The sequence below is a fragment of the Rhamphochromis sp. 'chilingali' genome, assembly GCF_963969265.1.
Source record: "Rhamphochromis sp. 'chilingali' genome assembly, chromosome: 5".
NCBI classification, from domain to species: Eukaryota; Metazoa; Chordata; class Actinopteri; order Cichliformes; family Cichlidae; genus Rhamphochromis; species Rhamphochromis sp. 'chilingali'.
In genome coordinates this window covers 17,670,548-17,689,221 of record NC_137932.1, presented here as the reverse complement: position 1 = coordinate 17,689,221, position 18,674 = coordinate 17,670,548, and the positions used below count along the sequence as shown (strand labels likewise).

Below are 18,674 nucleotides of genomic sequence, written 5' to 3'. Positions count from 1 at the left end.
ATAATTCAATAGCTTGTAGCACCACCTTTAGCAACAGTAACTACAGGTCTCATTCTCTTAATGATAAAGTCATATAGAGGAATTCTGGCCCACACTTCTTTACAACACTGTTTCTGTTGATTGAGCCTTGTGGGCATTTGTTTATATGAATGTGTCTCGTTTTCTCTTGCAGCTGATGTGACTGCTGTTTGTGCTGTCTTTGCTTTCTGCCACATGCTGCACTGTGCATTGTGACCAAACATCTCCACTTTGGTCTCATCTGTCTAAAGGACATTGTTCCAGAGGTCTTGGGTTTTGCCCAACCCTGGGAAGATTATAGCATTGTGTCAACACGCCTGAATGACCCAGTCGAGGAAACTACCAGAACCTCGACTTTTATAGGGATCAATTAATCAACCATATTTTATTCGCTGTATCTGGCTGCTAAATACCCTCTTAGTTCCTGTGGAAGCACTGTGGGCGCACTCTTTTTTTTAATATGACTGTATCTCATTGATGTTTTTACATAACACATTAAATGAATGGTAACTCCTCACCACTGAGCACAAAAGCCTCCATCTTGTCTTTAAATGGCTGCAGGTATTCTTCAGGAGAGTCAGAGCAAACCTTCTGTACGTCTTTCTCGCACCCTGAAAAGAACACAATGATGACAAAATTCAGGAAGCATTACACTTTCAATATTTAGACAAAATTTCAGATAAGAGCCTGGAGAAGATTGAAGCTATGAAGAACATTTCTTTCTTCTTCTCTTTGTAACAATTTACGGCTTGTTTAAAATAACCATAAGAAGAGAATAAGACAACAAACACGTTTAAAGGTGACCTTTATGCCACCATCTTTTGTCTGAAACCAGAAGATGCTCAGATGCATTCCAGATTTGTAATTTCTGCCTTAAAAAACTATCCTATATTTGTTTATTTGTTTCCAAGTTTAAATATTGGACACACTCGTCTGAATTGGCAGTATTGTAAAGCTAGTATTGGGTTTTGTCAGTTTTAATGATGTTTTTAATACTACAAAATAAGTAATTAAGACCTTTCAATAGGGTTCTCCGGGGTTCTTCATTTATGTATAATTATATGACTTCATTGACTTTTCCACCTCATTTTGTGTCATTACTGTTTTAGCTGTATGTAAGAAAATTCTCAGTGCTACAATTATTTGACATGGTCAATAATCAATAACAGAATACTTTACAAAGACATAAAATGGATTTATAGAACCAGCAGTTAAATCTGATAAAATGCCTTTTTTACCCCAACATCTACAACAACCTCGGCTATTGCTCAATTCTCCCACAGATTTAAATGAAGGATTCTTCAAGTGTCATGTCTTTTCTTTATAAGGTCTCTGTCAGACGTGCAGATTCACATAGAGAAGGACGAGCTCTGGGTTGAACTAGGTCCACCTGTACCCCAGCGTGAGGTTATCTACGCCGCTTCCTCTTCAGATATCACTAGTTGAGATTCGTCCAGAGATGGCGACTGCTCCTCTCTCTCTCCCTTTTCCCCTTCCAGTCTGCGGCTCCACGTTGCTGTGTCCAATCAGTGGATCACAGGAGCCAGTCTGTGGAGCCAGTCATAATATAGGCTGAACCAACCCCACCCCCACCCCGATGCTCGATCAACATCTTTCAGATAAGATTACAAAAGAATACTGTTTTCATTCGGGTTTGTGTAAACTGTAGAGGCGCGTATCTCCCTCTCTTTGCATTGTGTGGGGAGCCTTTCTTTCTTCTGTCTGCCTTTTGGGCCTGACAGACGTTTGCTTATTTCAGACTGAAGAGAGTTATGGACCTTCATGTAAATATAGCTGACTTCAAATGTGAGACTGCAATTACACAAACTGCACTGAAACAATGATTTTGATTCATAGTGAGGGATAAATGCTTTCTTAAGGAGGTTGACAGTATTTTGTGATGATATGCTAGAATTATTCATCTCTCAAATTACACCATTACTTCTGTAGGGGGGTAGTTTATATAGGACTGGTTCAAGTGACATTTTTAACAGTGTTCTTTACTTTGGAACAAGACAAGCAAATATGAAATTTGAACATTGTCCTTGTTTTATCCTTCCTTTTTTCTTATTTATTTGAGCTAAGGTCTTAAAGTGATGGCTCCACTGCCATTGCTCACAAAACAAGACAACACTAGTAGCTACACCTACAGCTTTGTGAGTACTTTGTGCTAGATGTATTGAAGTTTTGCAAACACATGACTACTAACCACATGATTTTATCTTTTCTCCACAATTCTGGACAAGTCACTGGTGAATATAGCCACAGTCACACAGGCTACTGGTAATGAGCGGAAAATCCTCGACCGGTTGGCAAGTGGTTGCTGGAGGCTGATGGCACTAGCCTGGAAATTGTTTGCTAAAGACCCAGTAAAAAAGACCCACAGACCAGTCAGTGACCTTCTGGCAACACGTTTCACTGAGTGTGTATTTCCTGTCCGAGGCAAAAACCTTCTTTAGATAGTTTTGGTTGCTAGCAGTGTTGGGTGTAATGCGTTACTAAGTAACGCGTTACTGTAATTAAATTACTTTTCCACTGAAAAAGTAGAGTAACTAAATACTGTTCATTTTTAGGTATTTTAATTACAGTTACTTACAATGTACTTACATTACATTGTAAAATAATTAAACTCGCTGAATATCATTATTTAATTTCAATAATTTATCTTCTAAACGTAAAAGTAAATTCTGCCGCTTTAACATCGCTGTAGTGCAGCTGTACGTCATTTCCCACCAGTTTGCTGCATAGTTGTATTCTAAAGCGGAAGATGTCGGACTCGGCTGAAGCGAGTGGCTGCTTTATGAAATGGAAATATTCCCATCTCTTCACTTTTCTGAAACAAGCAGACAAGAATATTACAGTAATATGTAAGCTATGTCCTGGGGAGAAAAACTATCGGCCGCTGTTAATAGCAGGAGTAATCTACTGAAGCGCCTGACACGAGAGCATAGACGAACACTTCTGAGTGATTCTTGTTCATCATCCATGGATAACACCGCGGCAACTCCTGCTAAGCAGGCAAAAGGTGATTTTACTTCAGCAGCACAGAAAGCGTCTGAAGGTGAGCTTAAAAACATTATTGCAGGCTACATTGTGGAAGAGATGCTACCGCTGCGTACTGTAGAGTCTCCGTCTTTTTAAAAAAAATTTATTTATTATTTAAAGAGTTTAATTTCTATTGTTTGTCCGCTCAAGGTTTATAGGGATTTTAAAAAGTATCACACCACATTAGAACATCAGCTTTTATATTGTAAAGTAAAGACCCTACAGTAATATAGAAAAAAATGCCTACAATCAAATGACCCTCTAGGAGCAGGCAATTGGCAACAGTGGGAAGGAAAAACTCCTATTTCACAGGAAGAAAACCCGAGCAGACATCTGCCGTGATTGGTTGCCCAGAGTTTGCAATTTACCTTCAAACACTCACCAGCTCTCCAAGCAGCAGTGAAACTGTGAAAAGTGGAAACCGAGAACATTTACTTTCAAAATAAAAGTGGCACATGCATTTGTTGGTGCAGCAGCCTCTTTATGACAGATTTCACAAAACAACTGCCAGCAACCTACAGCAACCAGTCCGGGAATATTCTTTTCCCCCTCGCAGGCAGTGGTTGTATCATGTGAAACATCATGGATAGCTCTTGATCACTGTGTGCATGGCATATACAAGTATATAAGCACTAAGCCAAAACTAAAAAAATAAAAAAATTGTAATTTGATATAATAAACTGTGTGGAGAATATAAAAAGGTGTACCAAATTCAGCAATAACAAATCGGACAGTTTTGAGTTGTTATTAAGGAAAACCAAGAAATCACCAGAGTCGAGAAATCACTTAGGACCATGAATGCTTGTGCAAAAATATATGCATCTACCTGTAGGTGAAATAGCATGGACCAGCACAGACACAGACTGCTAGCATGGCTGAAACCATGACTGATATACAATAAAAAACAACTAAACAAAAAAAAAACCCTTTTGCAACTCTGTGGCTCAATAAACTACTTTTATTGCCACTGTAACAGACACAAGAAAATTTAAGGCCCAAGAAGGGTACACAATGTGTAGTTTTAAAAACCCAACTACAGATATAAATCCAAATCTGCATAGCTAGTTAGCTTTATTAATAATTTGAATGAACTTCCCAATGAATAACCCATGTAAATGCAATATAGTCTCAACATGGATGACTTAAGAGAAGTTTAACCACAACAAACAGAAAGATTTCATACCAGCCAAACAGAAAACAGAGGGAGAGTGACGAATGACAAAAGCAAAGCCTCAAACCAGGCATGAGGGCAGTTCAAACAGGCAGAACAAAAGGAACCTGCGACAGGCAAACCAGATTGCACGGTGGTTTGGGTAGACAGTGCGATAAGACAAAGCTGTGTTGAGAGGTAAAGAAAGCTATCTGTGGCACACATCTGGGGGCCACACTGGAGCCCAGGTGATACAGGTTAAGGATCCGTGCATTTCTGCAAAGATACCAGAGATACTAGGGGTCTGGAGATTACATAAGTGGGAAGCTACGGTCTCCCTGCACTGGCGACAGGGGCACAAAGCAACAACGATGGGAGATCTGATGGGCTAAGGATTAGAAGCTGGATCTGAAAGGCGCCAGGCCAGTATCAGCAGCAAGACTCCTGCTAGTCTCAGAATACATGCACATAAACACGCATTCAACAAAATGCATGCAAAATCACATGCATACGTAGGGACACAACAATGAACTCACTCATAATCATACTCATGCACAGTAAGCATTGTCCTCAGAATGACTTTTAACTGAGCGGCAGGCTGAATGGCGTCATATGCGCACACTTAGGCAGTGAAAAGAACACGCAAAAAAGGATTAGAAAGACAAGAGGAAGTCTTTTGTTCTTGAGCTTTCACTAACATGAGTTTGCTCACAGAGGAAAGCCGTTGGCCTTAAGTATAAACAGCTACTCAATGGCTGGGGCCAGTGATGGGAAACCAGGGTAGTGAAGGTGGGAGGGGGATGTCTGTGGAAAAACGATGCCAGACTGAGCCAAAGTTTGGTCTGTGGGAACCTCTGGAAAGTATCAGAAAATCACACTGACAGAGTTACACTGGCTGATTTTTTCAAACAAAAGCACACAACAAAATGACCACAAGTTGAGAATACTCCTGGTCACCCCAGTCACATGGAAGCTTGCCATCTGTCTGGAATGTGTGCAACCATCTAATAATATTAACCGAGAAAAGGGGACTGAGTCTGTTTGTTATTCTTCTTTTCAAAAACTCAGAGAACAGGAGATGGTATGGTAACGTCACGTACTTGTCAGATCTCGTCCAAGATGTCTCAGATCTCTGTCGAGGTCAACAAACTTGACCTGCGCTGCCAGGAAGATGTCCTGCGGTTCAGGAAGAGGGAACATACTCTTCTCTGTGCCTGCATTCTGGAAGGTGAAAACATTTTAGAAATGCATTACATCTGTGGATGCAGTGTGTGTGATGCTGAGTTAGGTGATTCCCAGCTGAAGGACGAGTCCAAACCTGTGTTTTATTGTCTAATATAGCCAATTTTCATAAGAATACAACACAAACACATCAATTTCTATGAAGGTAGTTCCATTTTAAGCATGCTAATCTACAATAAGGGCAGCTGTGGCTCAGGAGATAGAGGAGGTCATCCACCAGCTGGAAGGTCATGCATGCTGAAGCACCCATGGGCAAGATACTGAACCCTTAGCACTGTATGAATGTGTGTGTGGTGTGCTTTGAGTGCTCATTTAGGCTACTACATTTATTTTTTCAATTGCATATTTTTTTTCAAGTACCTTGTCCACATTGTGCAAGTAATATGACACCACGTAATCCACCAGGCTGATGCGATTGTCCTGAGAAGAAATGGAAGGACAACATGAAAGCTGGATGAACGATGAATGTAATGGACTCTTTTACCTAGAGTTTGGTCTCAAGCTACACATTCTAGTTTTGTCATTGGCAGATGCTGCTGAGGTTAAGCTTATGAGTTCAAATCTTCTTCTTTGTTCTGTTCTTTTAAGTACAATACCAAATATTCTCCCAGGAACAGATGCTTTATCTGAACACATACACAAATATGGCAACAGAGCACACCTTTTTAAAAGGTATCAGGAGTTGGGGTTTCAGTAAATGCAACAAACAAATTTCTATTACTCTTAATTTAAATTTCTTTCAGTAATAAGTATTGTTTTTCACACACCCTGATTTCACTGGCTTTTGAAGCCAAATCCTTATCACACTTATCACTGTGATAGACGATAATAACGGCACTTTATCGAATCAAGTCTGACTATTCTACTTTCCCCTCCACCTATACCACTGCAGGTTCTTTATTATGATGTATTTCACACCTACTTTCCCTCATCCTCGTGTTAGATTACAATCTCAGGCCAAACACTTGGCACACTTCCTGTGCTCTGTTCTGAAAGGCAGGCAAAAGAGCCACAGTGACTCCGTAGGTATCAAGGCCTTACCCTGCTCTTTACATCTTTGAGTTTTGGAAGGATTTCCAGGCCAAAGCCGTCAGCCTGACCTCTAATCCTGCTTCCTCCATTCATGTGGTTCCCAAGAGCCAACACCAGTCCCATCACCTTGCTGACACTGTCGCTCTCCAGCAGAGCCTAGATAATCAACAGTTTTTTTCAAGACTGGGGTTCACGCCACTCCATGTCACATTATTTACTGGCCACCTTCAATGAACGTCACGTGCTTAGCTCACCTTACAGACATGGAAGACAGTGTTGAGCTTGCGTTGAATTGAGGTGATCCCATCGATGAAGGCTGACTGGAAGATGACACAGCGAGCTCTGCCTGCGAAGTCTGGAATCTGAGATAGTTCATACAGGAACCTGGAGCACAATCACATAAACACTGAGAGTCCACAATGCAATGACATTACCCATCCCTGTTAGAACTGTCAAATCAGAAGGTCTGGTATTTGTCTATTTAGTCCACAAATACAATCAATTACTGCTGTGCTCTCTAAACATCTGCTGAGGCACTCACTGCTCAGGTTTGTCCAGCAGCTTAACATCCTCTTCTTCTGACGTCTCGTAGTGTTTCCTGATCCTCTCCAGCTCCTCCGGCAGTGCTCTCTGCCAAATTGATAGCAACTTCTAAATTAAAGGTTCATCGTTGTACACAATTGTCTCACACAATTACGTGCCTAAATGCGTACATTTTCATACAGCGCTTCAATGGTCTCCAGGTCCACCACAGAGTGATCCACTGTCAGTACAGCTAGAAGTAAAAATACACAGAGAAGGGAGAGAGATTTAAAAAAAGCTGTGATTCATATATTGTCAGATCCAACTCAGAACATATATATATATATATATATATATATATATATATATATATATATATATATATATATATATATATATATACCTTCCACTAGCAGTAAAATAGAAATAACATGTCTATATGGTTAGAAACTGATCAGAAGACAGTATACTGCAAAGGAAGAAATGCTTACTAGGCTTCATTCACAATATTCCTCCTAGTATTGATCATTTATTGCTGAAACAATAGTGATCGCGCATTTTGACTTATGTCAAAGTTCAGCGGGCAAGAGTAGAGAAATTTATCATAGTACTCACATTTTAACACACTCAACCAGACAAATTCTAAAGATTGCGAAGGGAAGTGACAATGCTTTTCTAAAGTTGCTCTTCTGTATCAATGATGGATAATCAATACATATGATATCATAAACGTATCCATGGAAATACAAAAAAATAAATAAATAAAATGCATTGACAAAAATTGGCTTTCATGCTCCTCTTCCTGAAAGACAGTCTACTGTTTGCTCCAAAGATTTTTCAGTTTTGGATTAGAAATGCATATTGCCCGTCTTGCTGACATTGTGGTGAGCGTTTGGGCCACTAATCCTGCTTCAAATTCACCCCCAGCTCATATTCAGAGTGAAATACAGGGTACATTCTCTGTGACGCCGCGATTAAAGTCCAACCAAGGTTTATGTTCAGGGAGCTGTGGTTACCTGAATGTTTACTGCAGGTTCAAATTCTCAGACTGGCTGGGAAACCCAGCTAGTTTAGTGACCTACTGTAATCTATCTCTCATGTGATGGAAAAGATGATTACATGCACTTTGAGGATTTAACAGAGATGAGAATCTAAACGCTGTTCCAGAGGCTTTCCACCACAAGACGGTAAAAATTTGAAGATATATTTATTTATTTTGTTAACCTTTATTTATCTCAGAGAAAGGACTTGTGAAATTTAAAATCCCTTATGCAAGATTGTTCAAGACAGGCAGCAGCACCAATGTGTGTAAGCACCTATCCTTTATAAGCAAAATATACTTTAAATAATATGCCTGTTACATGTTTTACATTTTGACTGGTTATTGCATTTTGCCATCTTTTATATTTTACTAGAAAACTGTTTTGATTTTATTGTTATTTTACAGTTCTGCGTAAAAGTCTTGAGTCACCCTTCATTTCTTTATATTTGGCTCAGAAAATGTGAAAAATAGGTGCAGCGATTCTCTGACAAGAATTCCCATTGATAGCTGGCAGGCAATGTCACTGGTGGGACAATGCGTGGATGGCCAGTCCGGGCTCTGAGGAGGCCAATCCATGACTGATAGTGCTGTATTGTGTGCTTCTATTCAGTTATACTTTTACTGCACTGGCAGTTTGCTTGGGATCATTGTCATGCTGAACATGAAACCATTACCAATCAGATGCTTTCCAGTTGGCATTGCAAGTTCATGAGCATGACGATTCTGTTAAAAACAATGAAATTCAATTCACCTTTTTTTTTTTTTTTTAATTGGATCATGATAGAGTCCAGTTTTGCCTGTTATCAGTGTAGAAACAAAACGTTGTTTCCTTGCAGTACAATGAAGGAGTGAAATGACCTCACCTTGCTGAATATCTTTCATCTCAAGGTGGAGGCTTGATATGAGGATGCCCACAGCCTGAGAGCGTTTACCAACCAACAGTTTAATGATCTAAAACACACACAAACATGGTTACCATGACCACCTTACCAGTAGAAACCATTAGTGAGTCCTGAATATAGAGCCTAGCATTTCATACCAGCGTTTCCATTTTCTCTTGTTTAAATGCTTCACTTCCTTCTTATATTTTACTAATGTCACTTGGTTTGTACTTTCCTCTTGCTTTAAAATCATAGTATTAAGAGCCATGATGTGGAGGAGTCTGTAAACCATGATGCATTACCCCCCTCTAGTGGACACATGCCATTAAGTATTGCAGCCTACATTTTCTTTAGCAATAGCTAAGGGATTCACAAGATGAATAAATGATAACATGATGACAGACGTTAATTTCTTACCTTCTTAGGCTTTGCTTTTTTCTCATAAGTCTCTGACAGCGGTTTCCTCTTTGTCTGTGTGGTGGTTTTAGCAAAGAGATCTTCAAACTCACTGGCATCAATTAAGTTTGGTTCTTCCAGAATATTCCATAATGTGTTGTTACTGCGGGAGAGAGCAAAACAGTCTGTTTAAAAAACGAAGAAAAAAACAACAAAAACATCAAGTTGCTGATATGAGGCCATCTAAGCAATAAAGCAGGATTCATTAATTTATTATGATTCAATATAAAAATCCAGTCAGTATTTATGAGGTCCTATTAAGAGGTGTAGTGGAATAGCTGTTTGCGCACGAGCGCGCTTCCTTTTATTTGGTGAAAACACAACACTCCTTCGAGCCGGATTCGAACCAGCGACCTAAGGATCTCCACTAGATACACCTACAGTCCTCCGCTCTACCAACTGAGCTATCGAAGGGTGATGAGTTTCAGGACGGCTCTTTCTCTCGAAAACTGCAGTTAGACAATAAAATGATGTAATCTCCAGAACATAATGATTCTGGCTGTTTGCAACTTGTGGAGTCAACCCAGGTAATTTGATCGTGTTTTACAGCAGCTACAGACAGGCTGGATGTCCCCTTGATCGTACCTCACCCACAATTCCGTTTATAACGTGGCCGGCCAATAATTTCCAGCCGTGAGGAGGAAACGGCAGTAAAACGTATCAGTTTCAGACTGCTCAGGGACTGTGCAGATCAGCTCTGTGGGCTGATTATGACATAAAACTCATGGCCTGTTCTCAGAACTGCTGTTTTGCCTGGATGGTCTTGTCTATAAAAGTTGGCCACGGAGTTTTGTGTATGGGGGTTTCTCCTGAATAGTCTTCCTACAGTGTTTTGCTTACTGCGTAAGCTCACTGAGCTACCTGCTTGTAAAGTTGCCGGGGTGGACCAGTTAGATGCGGGGCGAGTTGTCCTGGGAACTTGGGCTGCCATAAGATTTGCAGTTCTGCCATATTCTGTATATAGAGGGATTTTTGTGCCAGAACTATTGTGGGTGAAATTGGTGCCACACATTTCAGGTGGCAGGCAGCCTGTCGTAAATGTTTAAGGAGTACAGACTTTCAATATGCTCTTACACACTTCTTGAGTGGACCTACTCGTTGTCCTGGATCTGGATTCTGTTCCAGTAAAGAGGCTTCATGGGTCGGGAAGGCTCCACTGCCGGTTTCCTGGGAGGTTTATCAACTCCAAGACCCAATGCTGGAGGAGGTGGAGGGAGCGATAACCCTGGCGTGGGTGGAGGAGGTGGAGGTGGGGGTAGTGGCAGGTCATTTGATGGCTGCATGTAGTTAATAGGTGGAGACGAACATGGTGGAGGTAGTGGAGGTGGAGGAGGAGGAGGAGGAGAAGGAAAAACATCTGATTTAGCTGGTGATGCTGTCTGAGAAGGAGCTGGTGGTTGTTTTGAGCTACAAGGAGTTACAAGTGAAGAGGAGGAGGACAGTGTGCCTTCGATCTTGCCGGCGAAGCTGATGGAAGCAAGGTCCAACTTTTTGGGGGCCACCTTCTGCTGCTGAGAGCATGTACAGGTTCTCCCGGAACCTTCTTCATCCTGAGCAGTTTTGACAAATGTCTCCCGGTCGGTTTGAATGCAGACGGTGCGAAATGATTTGTGCAAAAAGTCATCTGCTGTAGACACAGCCATATCTTTAAGTTCCCCTTTACAGTGGGTCCCAACCTGGGAGAGTTTGTTCTGCAGCTCAGCAAGACTGAACTCCAGACGTGCAACATTTTCATCCTTGTCCAACCTCAGTCTGAAGAGTTCCTGATCATAGTCCTCCTGAAATAAATAATGTTGTCCAATTATTAATTAATAAATCTTAGTGATGATCATAATGATATCATTCACATTGCTAAATCTAAAGCCAGCTCTGCAAGGCTGAACTTCAGCATACATTGTTAGGGTCCTTGGGTCGTCGACCCAGTGTTTTGTGTTTTTGGTTCTTTGATTTTGTTATTTCATTATATTCTAGCTTTGCTTTATGGGTTTTAGGATTATTCTTAGTTTAGGTTCTCTGGGGTTTGGTTAGAGTTTTAGTGTTCTGGTTTTCTGTCTGTGTTCCATAGTTGCTGTCTCCCCTGTCTGCAGTATCCCCACGTCCAGTCAGTGTCTGTGTCTGCCCTGGTCCCACGTCTCTGTTCCCTTTGTTATAGTGCTTGCCTGTGAGTCTGTGTTATGTTTCCTGTTTTACTTTGAAAGTCCATGTCTCATGTTAATGTGTCTGGTTTTGCTTCCCCTTGTCTCGTTAGGCCTGATTTGCCCCAGCTGTGTCTCCCTCCTGTTGCCCATTCCCTGATTACTCCCTCTGTGTATTTAAGCCCTGTGTTTCAGTCTGTCAGTGTTGTGATCTATGCTTATCTACGCTCACTTATGCGGTGTGGTTTTCCTGCCTGCGTTAATGTTTGTACTTTGGAAGTTTGTTACTTTGAGTTCAGCATTAAAGCTGTTTTTTTGAGTTCACGTCTGTCTCTGGAGTCTGCACTTTGGGTCCTTTTCCTGCCTGCACACAGCCGTTCCATAACATACATGAGGGATCATCAGTCTCTGAAGCAAAATTCAGAGAAACCTGTTTAGGTCATTTACCATCATCACCAAGATTTATGAGACTCCAACTAAAATTTGTTTACATATTTCACTGAAAATACAAAAATCTTATCAGTCATATGGCCTCAGATCGCAATATGTTTTTGTGATGGTTCACACATTTACAGGGTTGCTGACAAACATTGAAAGGATTTTGTAGCTACCATCATTTAATTAAAAACAAATGTGCATTTGAGTCTATGATATATATACTCTCTCACTTTTAACAGAATAAAAGAAAACATTATTTATACATATTTTTCCAAGATGTAAAAACTGAAGTATCTTTTAAAATGTTGAAAAACAAGTGTGTATCTATGACTCAGCCCAAACTGGGACTGAACCAGGCAATGAGTGTGGTGGTAATACTGCAATGAAAGACTTTTTCTGTTTTTCTTCATGCAGTCATGGAAATTACCGTACAATCCCTCATCCTTACTGACCTTTAACTTCTCCAGCTCCTCTTTGCATTCTCTCTTCAGCTGCAGGAGAGCAGCCTGGTGCTCTGAGAAAAACAGATCCAAACATCATCAAAAAGTCTGTCTTTTTTAGAAAGCTTTATGATTTTAATGCTTTTTCTAGTAAAAGAAAAAAAAGTTGTTAATCATCACAAGCCTAGTTTGTAAGAGTATTTTTATTCCTGTGAACATAAGTCAGACTAGTGGCTGCTTACAACCCACAAAAGATGAAAACAATGCAACCTGTTACCACATGATGGCAGCAGAGTCCCAACTGTAAACTAGTACAGGCTCGCAGATTATAGAGGCTGGCATCTGTCTAAGCAAACATTTACAGCATCTGCTGTTAGATGACTGAGATAGTAAAAGGGCAGTTAGAAAGTATATTTACTGTAGGCTTCCTCACTGTGTCTACAGGGAGTGTATGTCAAGGGATATGGGCGTGTACACATGGTTTTGTCCCTGTTCAAACAGTGTTCGATAATCTTACTGATTACTGTGAAGTGGATAACAATTAACAAAGAAATTTTATCAACTCATCCATTAAAATACAAAAGCAAGCAGGAGTAGATTATGCCTTTAAAATGCAAGTAAACTGTGATTTATAATCACAAACTATTCAGCAATTTTAGCCCCCCCCCCAAAAAGACTACGGTGAGAGTACAGTGTGTGATTAAAGAACTGCTTTTACAGATGGAGTCAGACTGTAGATGTTTACACATTTGCGGGTGGAGTTCAGTTTACCTTTGCAATCGAGCTTGATATTACATCCACCACACTGTAAAGTAGCTAGACACTGCTTCTCTGTCATGCATATTCAATGTGTAGAATTTCACATAATAATAGTATTTCTATTTAGATTTTATTCTCTTTTTACTGTGAGGTGAATACCTTTCCTTAACAGTCTAACCAGCGTACGGTCACAGGAGGCTAAAGTCTGTCTATTCCATAGCAAAGAGGGGGTACGCTCACCCTGACAACCACAAACTTTTACAAAGCCCAGTGAAAAACACCAGTTATTCCAACATGCATTGTTTCTGTGGGAGGAAAGTAGAGTCCTTGAAGAAAACCCACACAGGCAGAGGAGAACATGCAAACTGCACATGGAAAGGCCCCAGCCGAACAGGAGTAGCACTATAAACCAATCCATAATATTCACTTCATTAAATCCATTTCAGAACCATTACCTTTAACTGCTGCTTCTTCTTTTGACACTAAAGTTCACATCATTCAACATGAAAAAAGAATTAATCATACTTCTATTTTTTTAAAAAGCCTTTAAACTGTTACCACATTTCCAAAATTCCCTTAAGATGTGTTTTTGTACATATTTGAATTCAAGCAAATTTTAAATGCTGTCAAAATGTGACCTGTATACACAAATTGTAAAAAAAAAAATGTGAGGAATCGAGTTTTATTTTTGTTCCTTCTGTTTAATTTTGTTTGACACATACTTCTGAGTAACTTATTGGCAGCACGATTAATATGAAGTTATTCATAGTACATATTGATGGAGTTACTTTCTTCAGCAGCATTAGCAAACCGTATGACACTGATAAACTGAAGAATAAACTTAGAAAGTAGAACTTGGAGAGGTGTAATGTTAATGTCCTGGGTTGATTTATATGGAGTAATGTTTTCATGCCAAGTTATGACATGCATACATTAGTCTGTACCTGCTTCTGTGTACTTCAGCCCAACTTTTTCTTCCTTAAGAGGTGGCCACACAGCTTGTAGGCGACCAGGAGTTCGTTCCTCTCCTTCACCTGGGCTCGATGTCTCTGACTATGAGTGAGAAAATTGACAGCAGATATTATTAATGACAGAATTAATAACAGAAGTTGCAGCTACATTGTAAAAATGACTGATGAATTGTGATTAAAAACACGCACAACGCTCAGAATTGCTTTGTTTTTTTATTTTTAGCCTGATTTAATCTTAAAAAGTAACAAAAATCACAGAGAGGACTAATTCCTACTTTGTCATCAGGTGGGTCCTTCTCAGGAGTCTTACTTGAGGTTCTCTCAAAAAGTGTTTTAAGTACATCTTTATCATTTCTTATCTTCTTCCTCAATGCCTCCAGGACAACTTTATCTCCTGGGTCCTTTTTTAAAGGCTTTGGTGTGAAGAAGGCCTTGAAGGCATCAAAAGCTGCCTCTGCACTGGACATGGAAGGTTTTGTAAGTTCACATGATTCTGAAACCTCTGTATTTTTATTTGTTTCTGGTTCTTTCTTCTCCTCCTCTTGGCTATCTTCACTTCCATTCACCCTTGTTTCATTCCGGTCTCCCTCAGCCTCCAACACCTCCTTCTCATCTCCTCTCTTTTCCCGACTCAGAAAATGAGAGATCTGGTCTAAGATGCTCCCTGGAACTTTGGTGTCCTTCTGCTTCTCTGTGAAATCTGCCCCTCGTCCTCCCACAGGAGATGGCTTAATGTGGGCCATGGTGTCATGCTCTGGTCCAGTGACCCCCTTCCTTAGGACCCTAAGGCCGCTGAAGAGAGCCGGGACCTGGATCTGCTTGTCTGCGGGGGAGCTCGGGGAGAAGGTGGCTCTGCTGAAGGTGGAGTCAGGTGGAGGATTATTAGTTGCAGATTTTATTGTCATCTCTGGCAAATTATCCTTTAGACTGGGAAGATGGGGGGGTGAGTTGGGAGTCTCTGAATTTGCATCTTTTGACTCCTCCTCTTCAGCTTCATCCAAGATCTGTTCCAGCTCTTCAAGCGCGGGTCCTGTTCGAGTCACAGTTATCACTACATGTTTACTTTTCAATGGCCCAGTGTTTCCACATATCTGTGGATCAAAATTCATGTCTGAAGTGGAAGTAATTGTGTCAGAATCTTCCTGGCAGTGTTCCCTTTGAGCATTTTCATTGCTGTTTTCAGTATCCTCCGTGGCACTGATGGATACAACACAATCACCATCAGTATCCATGCAGTCAATTGAAATGTGTTGACAACTTGTCTGCAGAGATTCATTTAAGGCCCTTTCATCCAGTGGATTCTGTGATATGTGACAACCCTCTTTGCTGCAGCCATTAACTTTGTGTTCATCTGACAGGTTATTCTGGTCATGATTTGTTGCAAAGCTCTGTTTCTCGAGGCCTTTTTCAGTATTTACAGCCACGCTTTGCTGCTCGGTTACTTTATAATGACTCCTCTCCTCCTCTGTTATGTCTGAGTCATTTCCTTTTTCCCTCAAGCTTGAATTTCCCAGTGAGTTAGAGGTCTTTTCCTCTGCATGACGCAATATAACATATGACAAAAAATCACTAGAATGCTCCAGAGCATCTGTAAAGTCCACATCCCCATTTTTCTTCAGATCACCACTGATATCTTCCTGCATCATGTCTTCAGTTTCTCCCCCAGAGAGGTTCCTAAAAATTTCCAGGGTGGCTTCGGGCTGCTCCATTTACTGCAAGTCACAGGTGAAGTTATCCAGAATATAGTGAGTAGGAAGTGCTAGAGAAACTCGACTGCTCATAGTTAGACTTCCGTTTAGCATGCAGCACTTCTTTACGTGGTTCCGGTATCATGCAGCGTCAGATTATAATCAATAAACAAATGCAAGCAATGTTTGAGTTAATTAAAGTCTTATTCCTGAAAATCCAACCTGTTTTTGTGCCCCTGTTTGTCGAAAAGAAACAAGCATATCCACGCTGTGTTTTAACAGTGCCTTTTTGCCTTTCCAAAGTGCAAATTTTCCAAACCTAAAACTGGAAGTAGTTGTTAGTCACTCAGACTGACCAATGGCAAGAGAGAAATCCAGTCATGGAAAAAAAAAGGTTTCCAAGCTCAGCTCCATGGCTCTGTGTGGTGGAGTGACTCAGCTCAGCCACATTTGAAGTTAAGTTCCAGCTCCTTTTTCCCTCCGGCTCTTCTGTACCTGCTATAGTAGTTTACAGAGCAGCACCTTGGACATCATCCTGTGGATTGTCACAGAGTAATTGGAAACAGATGGTGTGTCCAGCCGTTGTTTCCGACAACACCCTGACATCCGTGAGCCGTATGGCAAAGGAAGCCACGCAGAACAGATGGAGGAGCACCACACCCAGAGCTGAAGGAGGGTAAATAGGACTGCCAGGGATCACTTGCTAAATGCTTGGCCTGTAAATCCACAGTTACAGGGAGGTCTCTCAATTCCCCTGCAGGTACACAGCAATGCTTGGCTAATCTGGGCATCCCAGCGGGTCTAACCCCACCTACACGGCACTGTTAATCAGCTCATATTGAAACTTGCATACAGGATCAATCGACAGAGAAGGTTTGTTTAAAGTTTCGGGAAACGAAAAGTGAAAATAGTGACAGTTTTCACTTGAATGTTTTAGTTAGAGTATTCTGAAACTTGATCTATAAATAAAATAGTTGCATAAATTGAATAAATAAGCAGAGAATAGTAAGTAGGTTTGAAATAACATTCAAGTTGGTGACACAGATCCAAACAAAACAAGGTAATAAGCAGGGAAAGTCACCAAATGGCCATAATTAAATCAGCAAACAAATATGCTGTTAAAATATATGTTTAAAAAAAGCAAAAACAACTAATTATCCTAAATAAAATGAAAAATTAGGTAGTAGAGTTAATGACCACTATCTTCATACTAATATCTTCACTACTATTAGTACTGGGTAGATTGCTTAACACAAAATATCAAAATAAGAGTCCAAACTTCCTCCTTTGTGTTTGAGTTATTCTTAGCTCTTGGGATCCACCCTTATTTACTTTGAATGTTATCAGAGGCAACAGGTTAGTGACAAACCTCATCTGTGATAACATCTTTACTGTATCAAATTACACTGTGTACATTTCTCTAATAGATATCGTACTCCATATGTTTGATGCATGCCTACACACCCTGCAATGAGTTCTTAATAGGGCTATACTAAAGCTTATGAATACTAATAAGGTGGTTTTTTGCATTCATTTGGTGAGGGACACTGTGGCCTTTATGTGAGTTTGTATGTTTATGAAACAGGAATGCATCCATAAAATCCTGTGAGATTAAAAATCATCTAGCTTCATGCTGAACAACTACAGTGTGTGCTGGATTATAAATCTCCAGGCTGTAATATAAATTAGGACTGTACTGACTGCTACAGTTCACTGCGTCCACAACAGAAGGAATAGATAAGATAAGATAAGATACCTTTATTAGTCCCACAAGGGGAAATTAGCTTCAATCACACAACTAAACAAAATATTTAAAGCTTAAATTAAATGATTGCATTGTAGTCCTCTAAATGTATAAAATAGAATCAGTTTCCGCTTTCAAATGGATGCACAAATCTCACTGAAAATGGTGAGCCACTTAAAATCAGCCACTTGGGTTACACACACAGTGACATTAGTGACTCTGCAGTTGGATAAGTCCCAGATAAAGGGTATAAGAAGAGCACATCAATAAACAGACTATTGGCCTGCTTGCAAGTGGCAGTGACAGCTATATATTACTGCATATTGTTGCTGAACATGTGCATTTGTTTTTCATCCCATGTAAATTACATCTTCAAAGTATTATAGCACCTTCAGTGTGAACAGTTTGGGGGCATTGGGGGGAATAGATGGAAAGTTCTTTGTGACACATGTGGTGGGAACAACATGTGTAATATGTACAATACCCCATTACAGAAGTAACCACATGCTAACTTCAGTGATATTTTCAATTCTTCATATTCTGTTCGGTAATCTTTTCTTTTAATCTTAAACAGAACACCTGTCTGTCCCAGATGATTTCCTGCCTGTTTCTCTCTGCTTTACTCTTTTCTCTTCATACTGTCAAATAAAGATTCAAAATGCCAAAACAATTAAACAAAACTTCAAATATTTTCAGCAAAGTTAGTCATGCACGCACACAGAAGGAAGGAAGTATTGAATTTATTAGTGCTTATCGTCTCTCCTACAATGCACTTACAGAGTTGCGTTAAATCCCTTCTATTATGCAACTACAGGGAACACAGAGCTCTTTGTAGCCCTGGACTGGCTCATGAGGCTGGGATTTACACAGTTGTAAAGCAAGGACAAGTTCATTGCCATAGTGATGCAGCACTGACTGATGCAGACGGGGATTTATTTCAGGAAGGTTTACAGAGAACAACGGCACTGAAATTAGATTAAGGCATCACAATAACGGCACTTAGACTCTTTGTAACTTTTCACACATGCAGAATGAAGAGTGTGTGCAGTATGTTGAAATCAAATTACGTTCTGGGAAAAACAGCTTTCGTATTCTTGCACAGTGAGCCGTT

The 18,674-nt window shown here is 40.3% G+C and overlaps 1 protein-coding gene across 1 annotated transcript in view; it reads right to left on the bottom strand.

Annotated features, from left to right (window-relative positions):
- fmn1 (formin 1) overlaps positions 1–18,674 on the bottom strand; it is a gene marked incomplete at its 5' end in the record, with an annotated part of 28,374 nt that overhangs the window by 3,232 nt on the left and 6,468 nt on the right. The window contains 12 exons of the mRNA XM_080882801.1: positions 537–629; positions 5,314–5,434; positions 5,816–5,875; positions 6,497–6,643; positions 6,742–6,871; positions 7,029–7,117; positions 7,201–7,262; positions 8,915–9,002; positions 9,350–9,491; positions 10,484–11,166; positions 12,414–12,475; positions 14,105–14,213. Coding sequence (XP_080738927.1) covers positions 537–629; positions 5,314–5,434; positions 5,816–5,875; positions 6,497–6,643; positions 6,742–6,871; positions 7,029–7,117; positions 7,201–7,262; positions 8,915–9,002; positions 9,350–9,491; positions 10,484–11,166; positions 12,414–12,475; positions 14,105–14,213 — 1,786 coding nt within the window. The remainder of the gene's footprint in view (positions 1–536; positions 630–5,313; positions 5,435–5,815; positions 5,876–6,496; positions 6,644–6,741; positions 6,872–7,028; positions 7,118–7,200; positions 7,263–8,914; positions 9,003–9,349; positions 9,492–10,483; positions 11,167–12,413; positions 12,476–14,104; positions 14,214–18,674) is intronic.